Source organism: Phalaenopsis equestris, unplaced genomic scaffold (genome assembly GCF_001263595.1).
Source record: "Phalaenopsis equestris unplaced genomic scaffold, ASM126359v1 Scaffold001307, whole genome shotgun sequence".
NCBI lineage: Eukaryota > Viridiplantae > Streptophyta > Magnoliopsida > Asparagales > Orchidaceae > Phalaenopsis > Phalaenopsis equestris.
The window spans coordinates 998,938-1,009,611 of NW_018165746.1; the positions used below are offsets into that span (position 1 = coordinate 998,938).

Here is a 10,674-nt window from a genome sequence, read left to right on the forward strand (position 1 = left end):
TCTTTCCCTGTCACCCCAACACCCCACCAACCAACTGCAACCCTACCTACTTGCTGCCTTTGCAGTTCTGCACCTCTCCCTCGCCATCGCCCGCATCCCATGGCTACCATCATACCTCCAATTGTTCTTATGCCTCTAGCCGACCTTCACCGCCAATTGGAATATATTTAGAGAGTTTGCTTGTGCCATGTATGCCGGTGTTGAAATTTTCAGTTTTTGTCAAGTTGTAACCCTATTTTTCTATTAATGAAAATATGCTTTTGTGTTTCCACTATTTTTCCTACTAGTTCCGTTATCATCTAGTCTCCTGAACATGTGAATATAACGATAAATCTCACTTCCCCAGCATTATAAATTCTCTTAAAATCAGCCATCAGAAAAGTTGAAGATTGAGCACAAACCCAGCCCAAATGGAAAAAAAAATCCAAAAAAAGGATTGGTAGTAACAAAAATAAAAGAAAACAATACAAGCAAAAATTAACTAAATAATCTGCCTATAATACTATATCCTGCTGTGAATCTTATTTCAAATAAAAAAAAAAAATTAAAGTCTAAAAGCAAAAGAAAATAGTTTCAGGTCAGAATCCTTCGATCAGCAAAACAAATGGCATTATATATATCTAAAAACAAGCAAAAAATTCATAGAAGGCATTGCAAACACAAACTCAAATTACAGGCTTTCCCCGAGCATGCTCAGCGGAGGGAACAAAATCAGTTAACATTATTCTGAATCTGAACAATTAACTCTATTCTCTGTTTGAAAAAAAAGGTATATGACAAGATAATATGACATTATAACTGTTAAATTATAATTAAAAAAATGATAAGAACTTGCAACAAGATAAATTCTACCTTATCAAAGGAACCATTATACATTAAAGCAAAAGGGGGGCGGTATAGAGAAGCAAGATTATCACGCGGCCCATTCGCTGTTGATGCAGCACTTTGTTCTGACTCCCAAACTACAGGCCTTCTTGACTCATCTTCGAAGTTTCGGAAAGCAACCACAGAGCTAGGTTGTAGTCTGCAATGCAAAATAAAGAGATTTGAGCAGCGTCCCAATTAATTTCTAGACAAGACGTTGAAAAGAGAAACATGAATAAGTTATAAAATTAATTTATAACATATGAAAAAATCAACTGAAGGGCGCCACAAAAATTTGAAAAACTAAGACGAACAATCTTTCTCACTAAAATTGCCACTAAAAAAAAAATGAATACAAACAAGTTTTATGAAAAACGTACAACAAAAATAACAACAAGCCTTTTGTCCCACTAAGTGGGATCAGCTTGTGAAACAAGTAAACTAAATTAAAAAGTTGAACAAAAAAGTAATTACATCGAATGATCAAAAACTCAACTTCAGTACTGAAAGCAAATGGAAACATTATTTTTCTAACAAAATTGTGTAAAGGTAAATTTTTGTTATGAATCTTATACTTCAAATTTAATGTGTCAAGTCAAGCTGCAATGCTGATCAAAATCTAATAGCCCAAAAAAGGCAAACCCAACATACCAACTTGCTACCAAAACAACAATGACTCGAGGATTGATTTATTTTACTTTCGTCAATAAGGTTGCTTACGTCATTTGAAGTCAAAACTTCGGTATTGCAATGAGAGGCAGTGCGACTAAGGACTCCACTCAAAATTAGTGCATGCATCCCCTTCTCTCCATAGCATGTCTTGCATTCCCAAAAACACATTGATAATGATTTTGCATCACAACACTGATTAAGTAAAAAAAAAAAAAAACTAATAAAATAATAAATAAAATCAGTAAATTATCACACACAAAGAAACTCAAATGCAAATTTTGGAGGCATCTGTGCACAGAACTATTTCGTTGTTTAGAAGGATAGAATATTCAGGTCATGTCATGGCTATCGATACATACAAGGCTCATATGTTAAAAAATAGGCAAAACTTCATGAGGTATATAGGAGTCAGATGAATGAACATGGCCAAGCTTGGGAGAACTTTATTACTGTTTTGCTATTTAAAAGGCTATTATACCACAATTATGGCCTACTTGAATAACTACTTTGCTTTAGAATTTTTATCCAAATTGCATCACCATGCTGCTTTTGCCAAGCATACTCGTCCATCAGCTTTCACATCTCAGAAGAATGTTCTGCAATTTGAGAAAAGAGTTAAAAAGCCCTTAGCTTTCACTCAAAATTACAAAAGTTGTTGAAGTCATTTTATCTCAACCCAAACTCCTCCTTCCCAATAAAATCACAAAAAAGAAATAAGCGCCTTGGGCTTGGAGATGAGAACATCAAAACGACAAGTATTTTGCTTGCAAGTAAATGATCTTCCAACCTATTATTTCCAAAAGTTTTCTCTTCCTATAAATTCTTTCCCCCCAAAAATCTTTATTTTTACTGTACAGCAGTATAAAGATGATAAGCAGGTTTTTTTATAGTGTTATGCTTCTTGCTAATTTTGGAAAGAAAACTACAAAAAGAAATTGTGAAACATTATTTTAAACAACTTTATCAAAATCATTTTTAGAAGATCGGATTGCACAAATTAATCAACCTTTGTATTTGATTGTCCATTAAATCCTAAATAATTTTTTTTATAACACCAAATTTGCAAATGTAGCTAATGATTTATATGCATGTATAGGAAGATTGGCCAAGAATATTGATGAAGAATATAAAATCAACAATGAGTTTAAAGTGTACATTAGTAGTAAAGTATTTTTCAGGATTCCTCCAACTGTGATATGAAGAATTATATGGAAACCAAATAATATGGTTTTTAAATATAAAATATAATTACTATATAATCATATTTTGATATTTAAATAATAGTAATAGTTGGAGGATTTACATACATAGCACACAAAACATAAAAATTGACCTATTCCAAACCGACACTTCATTATTTACGCATTTAGAAATCTGTTAGCTCTCTTAACGGCAGCGAGAACAGTGGTATTGTCAGAGTGGATGGGTTGGCGATCTCAGAGGCAACGAAGCATTTACTTGCAGATTATTCAGGCAAATTTTCTATCATTTCATCCAAGCTTTTTTTTTGGTGCATTTTCTCCCATTTCATTCAAGCTTCATCCGCTTTTGCTTCAGGAGCCGGTGAAACATTGTACCGCAAATGCGGGAAAGTATAAACAAATCTCCATGAACAAACAAAGTCCTAGGATGCTCCAACATCTAGCTAAGAATCCTCGTCAGACAATTTGATGCACGATTTAGAGTCTATAAGTTGCGATGAAAGCTAAAACCTGACTGAAATTGATACCGCAATAAGCATTATTCCCACACTTGAGAGGTCAGTGTCGACATAGGCAGCTAGGTTGGACTTCGAGAGCTCAGAGAAGACGAAGGGGAGGTCGAACTTTGTGAAATGACAGTAAGGCCGGCAGCAGGGTGAGATCGACATTTGGATTTTGCGAAGGAATCTGCCTGCTATGGCGGAGGATTATTATACATGTTAGTTTTGATTAAATTTTGATATTTTGAGAGCAACATGTAAATTCCAATGTTTTGTGTGCAAGGTATGTAAATCCCCCTAAAAGTTATTATAACTCCAATTGATTGTTGGCTAGCATATAATTAAGGAGTTCCACGTTTGTAATATTTTACAATCAAAGCACTTAGCCTTACATGTTTGTTCATTAGGGTGTATTTGAACATACAAGTACAAATATAAAACTATATATCAATTATTAGCATGAAACTTTATAATTTGGTAATCTTTATATTTTTTTTTTCACAACTTCATAGCAAAAGAAGAAACAAGATAGATCATGGCATCATGCTCCTCTAAAATATTAGGTTTATGTCAAATATGATAAGGCCTTGATTCAAAAATACAACATCACATTATTGACACAATTTCTTTTAAAATGAAGCATATTCTATTAATCTATGATTAATAGAAAAACAAAAGGGTCAAATGATTATGATGAATTAATTATTTGTGAGAAAGAAATGATATGAAGCACGACTACAAAAAGCTAATGGTGTTCATGAAAGAAACAACGAACAAAATAAAAGAAGAAGAAATCATCAACTAGGTTTATCGATCTTGCAACTATACATGAAAGTAATGAGGGTGATCCAAAAGATTTTGATTTAGAGTATAATGATGATGTTCATGAAGAAAAGATAAGCCATATTGGCTTATAATGATGATAATAACTCTCAAGTGATTTTTTTTTAATGAAACTTGAAAAAAAATTGTAATGTTTGATTTGAATGGCTAAACACTTGAGGCTAAGTATCACTGTTCATAAATTTAGTAGTTATCATCGTCATGATAAATTATTTTCAAATTTAATTATCTTTCATAAATGTTAATGTATACTAGAGCATGTTAATATTATATTTATCCAACATTAAGAGTATTTTTTGTATTAAGGTACACTTTTCTACTGTTGAATAAATAATAAACTAAATAATATTAATAATATGTTATAAGATTGTTGCTCTATAGCACAAAATAATGATCTTTAAAAGAGAAGCATAAAATAAAGTTAAGTGTTGCCAAGATGAGGATGTTTAGATGGATGAGTGGTAATACTAGAAAGAGTCGTATTAGATGGTTTGGTCACATTAAAAGTCGACCATCTAATGATCCGGTTAGGAGAGAAGATGTTTTAGATTCGACTTATATTAAGAAAGATAGAGTTAGGCCTAAAAAAACTATTAGAATTAAATAAAAATATGACACTCAATAAGACACGATGGGAAAAAGGATTCATGTAGCGCACACAACATCATGTATCATGGCTCCAAGAGAATTTTACGTTGTCGTGTGTTGTTCATCATTAATGATTAAGATCATGTCTCTCAAATTAATGTCATAGAAGTAATTGATGATCCCTTGCTACATTACACTAGAAATGCGCTAGCTTCCAAATTTCCACAATAAATAAATGAAACCAATGGAAAAATTGTGGCCATTTACAATTCAAAAGTTGATGGATAAAATCATAACTCAAAGAATCTTCAACTTCTGCTACCTAGATAAAAATAATCAAAACATAAAGACTACAATAATGAAATAATTGGAGTGGGCCCGGGGGGGGTAGTCGGGAGGGGGGTTTATAAGTTTCCTAATGCAAATTTAGGATGAGAACAGAAAATCACGCAATAATGTAAAGTTCTTAGTTCATAGACCATCAATTAAAATAAAAAATTCATCTCTTTAATAATAACAAAAAAACCAAAATTTTTTTAGACAGATAGTAAGTTCATATTCACCCAACAAAAGTCTACACAAAAATTAGGACCAATGAGAAGCACACGCCAATAAAAAAACACATTATAATCAGAGATGGCCAAATCGTACATACTTTAACCAAATTTCAGTCACACAAAAAAATCAATTATTAAAATTGTAGAAGAAAAAAATAATTAAGGGAAAAATGCACCAATATTAAAAATTTAAACATCATTGAAGACAAGAAAATAACTTCCCCTGAAATTTAATAGTCAAGACATGTACTGCACTAAAATAATTAACATCGAACCAAACAATGACTCCAAAGATTACGATATTCTTATTTAAAAATAATCCTGAGTTCACATGCCTCAAATATCTACAGCCATATATAATCTTGATCGAGTTCAAGGTCCAATAGATAACTTCCTAGCCGTGACTTGGTTCTTATGCAAAACAGATTGGTTCATTATTCATGTGCATTCAAGGAAATATCTTAATAACAATATAATTGACATAGATCATGGAAGTATCAAAAATAAGTCATCAAACAATGATTATGCACCTCACGTCACACCCCAAAGATCCACAGAAACTATACTAACAAAAAATTGGCCGACTAAAACCAACAATATAATTGTACCAAGCAATCTTAAGGAACAAAAATTAAATCAAACCAACATAAGTAGCAACTGCTATAGAGAAACATCAATCGATCCAATTGAATGTAAAATAACCAAAAGAAGGTATGAATGAAGAACATTAGGCCAAACTGAACTAGCAAAGAGGAAGGTCATAACATTAGAGTGCACAACTTATTGCCTTAGGAGTCATCATAAGCATGATTAAAATGACTAAAATTATAACTAAAATTTCTAAAAACCAGAAGAGGATAAAAACATCATCAACAAAAGTAAAATCAAAGCTTAGATTACTAATTTGCATCTAGTGAATAGTCCAGATGAAACATTAAAATGAACAATTAACAAATTTAAAATTGATATTCTAATTTGCAAAGAAACTTTGCAGCTCATGGAAAATATATTATGTAATGCATACAAGCCCATAATGGGATGGATAAACAAGGAATGATAATTGTTTTATAGGTAATTTAAACCACAACAGATGCCTTCAATAACAAAACTTTTGACTTACTTAACATAAGCAAATACAACCGCTATGCTCAATGGAGCTTGAGGGATAAGTATTCCAAACCTATCAAAGTCACCAGACCTACTAAATGAAACTCAAAGAAAATATCTGTGAATAACATTGATTCCCACACATGGTAGAATGTTCATTTGATTTTCACAGTTCTCCTAACACCTGCCCCATGCCCAAAACTCTAAGTGCCTATTAGGGTTGTAGTTGAGTCGAGTAGAGCCGAGTATATCATAGTTTAGATTTGGCTTGCTACATTATAAGTTGTTTATGTTCAACTTGAACTTGTGTCGAGCTTTCGTAAAATGTTCAAGCTCGACTTGTTTAAAATTTTCAGTGTTTGAACTTGATTTGTTTATGAGAAGTGAACGAATATCTAAACGAGCCAAAAATTTATATGAGTATCTAGATTTTCATACAAAAAAATCAATAAATAGTTTATAAATTTGATCGCAACTATTAATTTATTGATTAAAAACTCTAAATCCTGCAACATCTTAAATCTCATTTCTCCTTTATTTTTTCATAAATATCTTAATTATGAGTTGTTTAGTAGAATGATTTGTGTAGCATTTAAGCATGATTTAACCTAAATCCTACAAAACAACTAGAAATGACAACTTTAAAATCACATAAACTTAATATTTGAATATTTATATATCATATATGATACAAGTTATCAACAAACCAGTTAATACTCTAGTAAATTAAATTTTATTTAAATAATATATCATATACGATACGAGCTATCATTGAGCTTAATGTCGAGTACTTAACAAGTTAATTGTTGAACAACAAACGAATTTGCTCATGAACATAAATGAACAATTTGTTTATGTTCATGTTTAGTTCATTTAAACTTCAAGTTTTTAAAAATTGTTCAAGCTTGCTTATTTACTAATTTGAATGAACATGATCGAGTCCTAATTGAGCTGAGTTCGAGTTGTTCATCGAGTGCATTGGTTCATTTACAACCCTAGTGCCTATACACTTCAAATTATGTCTCACCTAGGTGATAGAAGTCGGTTTTAAATTAATCGGGGAAGAATTATCATTACATGCAAAAACTTCCAAATGAAATATAAGTGGCAAGCTTTGAATGTTTTTTTTTTTGGCAATGCACAAATATAACCACAAAACAAGTCCCTCATAAGAATAATGTGTAATTGTGTAAGAATTGCTTCCCAATCCATGAAGATAATAGACATGATCATTTGAATTCCACACAACTATAGCCAATAAACAAAAACAAGAACCTGAATGTGTATTTTAGTAAATAATTTTTTTTCTATGCTAACAGTAAAGCATCTAAAGTTCATGTCTGATAAGAAAGAGGAACATCCTTATGAGTACGTATCTTCAAAATTTTAAAAAAAAAAAAAAGGCTGTGCGAGAATCAATTTGGTAATACTGAGTTGCAAGCAGTACTGTTGAATCCAGCTGCTGTGTAAAAAAAAAAAAAAGGAGATGCACAATTTCACTTGGTCAAAAACCCCTTTGTGCACAATGTTTTTGCTGTAAACCATGCAAGTATTGTTGGGTTAGGAACTTCCTAATGGTCCTAACTGCAAATTTTCCATTCTCCATGAAGCCCTTTATTGCGATATGGGATCCATAATATGACAAAAAACCACCACTAACATCTATTGATGGTCCAAAAGACTGCCCATTCACTTGAATTTTACTTTATTTATGTTCAAAGAGAATTATGTCAACAGCATAGAACAGTCTTTCGAAAATTACAAAGGTTTAGCAAAGAAATCTGATAAGAAGAAAATTTGATTCATATGAGAAAAAATAATAGGAATAAGCAAATAGAAATTAAAAATTCAACGAACATTCTTGGAAAGAATGAGGGTTTATTGGTAAAAAAAAAAAAGACTAGCTCCACAGCTTTTCATGTTCATAAAGGATAAACTAATTCATAAGGTTAACCAAACAACTATATAAAAAGCTTATCAACTTACTCATTTAAATGTCAACTTACTTAAGCAAAGGAATTGCCTTACAGCTTGCCATTTCCACACCAAACATTGATACCAAAATGCATTTTTTAAGGGAATTTAACCTAATGTTTAGTGCTAAATGCCTATTTAATGAACTTTAGGGATGCCATAACTGAGCCAATGGAACAAAAGAAGCAAGTTTGACATTATAAATGGCAATCAAATGGTACCATGAGCACACAAGTATATAAAAATCCTTCATCAAAGTGATTTGATGCTACACCTCAACCAAATCATTGGTGCAGTAAATAAAAGAGAGCATCTTTTCTTCGAGCTAAATTCTTTTAGAGTAGTTAATGCTAATCAATTCACATATTGATAGCCCAAACGAAATAGCTTTTCACAGGAACTTGTTGATATGCCTACCATAAGGGGTTGTCAGGTAATAGCTGCAAATCAGGATTACTAAATCCTGCCAACGCCAGGATATAGTAAATCCGGGATTTAAGACAAAACTGAGAGGAATTGAGAAGAAACTGAATTTAGTAAATCCGGGATTTAAAAATTCTCTTAATTTTTTCAAGCATATTTAAGTTAATCCCACTTAAATTAGTTGCCAGACAACCTCTAAATCTGAAAATGTTAAGTCGAGGGTTTTCACTTCCTGAGGCTTGATTAGTAACACTATTCCTAAAACTTTAAATTAGCTTTGAAACAAGGGCAGTGTGACTTGGAAGAAGAGATCTATAGAATCAATTATTGAAGAATAAAATAAAATAGTGAGCCTTGTGAAAATGGACAAAGTCAACCCCAAGATATCCAATCATTTGCATATAAGGTTCAGAAGAAAGGTCAGAAGTAAATATCTTTCATATATAACACCTGTGATCGCACTATAACAAAGCCTGCAAATTGTAGCAACCTAAAGGGAAAGCGCCCTTTTTAATAGCAAACTGCTCCACAATAAATTTGAAATAAATGCATCCAAAAAACATTCAAAAGCTTCTTCCAGTAACTACCTATTCACCATAAACACGTTACTCAGAAAATTAATAACATAATATATAATTACCTCATAAAAGAAGCATCACCATACAAAGTGTCTCTCTTAACAGGCAACGGAGCTCGCACTCCATCAGGATCAGCGTCCCTCCCATCACCGCTGAAGGCAGCAACACTCTCTACTCCGCTGCAGCAACAAAAGAAATGCAATCCATCAACCAATGATTCACAAAAAGTACGCACCGTGAAAATCGAGCCAATAAACCACCTAGAATTTAGATCAACTGGAGGCAACTCATAAGAAGAAGAAATTCCGCCTCCGCCACCATCGTTCCCGACATAGAAAAGCTGAATAGCTTCATCAAGTTTCCAACTCGTAGCCTGCCGAACCACCAGAGCAAACTTGTTAAGAAAATCAGCCTCACATTACATCCATCCATATCGTAATTGATCAACAAAACAGAATTTCCGATCGATCAGAAAGTAAGAAAGCGCAAATAATAAATAATCCGAGAAATCAGCCGTGCGCAAGCGAACCTGCAGGAACTGGATGGCAGTCTCGGCGGTCTGGCCTACAGCGATTTCTAAGAAAGAGGAGACTAGCAACTGCTTCTCCGTCGCCATCGGAAGACTCTCCATCTCAGGATCCAAGAGATTCCAATACGAAATAATGAACCCTAGAGCTTCAAGGAGAAGAGGACATTTTAGGAAGAAATCGACGGGGGGAGGTGAGTTTCTACGAAAGACGGGTGAATTGGGATGAGAAGCGGAAGTTCAGAGGTGAGATATAGGGGAAGTTGATCCGGCGACAAGCCTCCGGAGACGTGGAGATGTCCTATATGAACTCCGGTCTTTCCGTAGGCTCCAAGTTCATTATCGTCGAAAAAAGCTCTCTGGTTTGCCCTTTTATCGGAAGGACTATTTTTCGGTCTGGCGGCATCTTGTCCGTCCGTTTTTTATAGTATTCGCGCGATGCGCACGTGGCGTCCTATGCAGTGTTAAGATTAAATTTATCTTATATTTTTTAAATAAAGGATTATAAAGAAAACTATCTTTTGTAATTTAAAATTTTGTTGATAAAATATAATAAATTTGACCATAAAAGTCATATTGTGTGATTATAATATGAGTTGTCTTGAGAGTATGAGCTCAAAGTCATCGAAAGTTAAGTATTAGAGGATTATTTAATGATGACAATAAAAAAGGATTAATTTGTCATTCTATTAATAGTTGGAGTAAATAGATAATGTAGATGATGATCGTCAAAATTTAGTATTTGGTAGATATCGAACTTCAATTATTGAGAAGTGTTAAATTACAATTGATGAAGAATGTCAAACGACAGGCAATTGTAAATGATCAAATTTTTATCTT

General features: G+C 32.8%; 1 protein-coding gene across 2 annotated transcripts in view; it reads right to left on the reverse strand.

The window, feature by feature from the left end:
* The window catches only part of LOC110033861 (plant UBX domain-containing protein 7), an 18,990-nt gene extending 8,766 nt beyond the window's left edge, over positions 1-10,224 (reverse strand). The window contains exons 1-4 of one of the 2 annotated variants that reach the window (XM_020737999.1): positions 9,838-10,224; positions 9,569-9,681; positions 9,371-9,487; positions 853-1,024 (exon numbers count right to left, since the gene is read on the reverse strand). In XM_020737999.1, coding sequence (XP_020593658.1) covers positions 853-1,024; positions 9,371-9,487; positions 9,569-9,681; positions 9,838-9,939 — 504 coding nt within the window. In that variant the 5' untranslated portion in view covers positions 9,940-10,224. The remainder of the gene's footprint in view (positions 1-852; positions 1,025-9,370; positions 9,488-9,568; positions 9,682-9,837) is intronic. The other variant, XM_020738001.1, reaches the window with a different exon arrangement.
* Between the last annotated feature and the right edge of the window lie 450 nt (positions 10,225-10,674).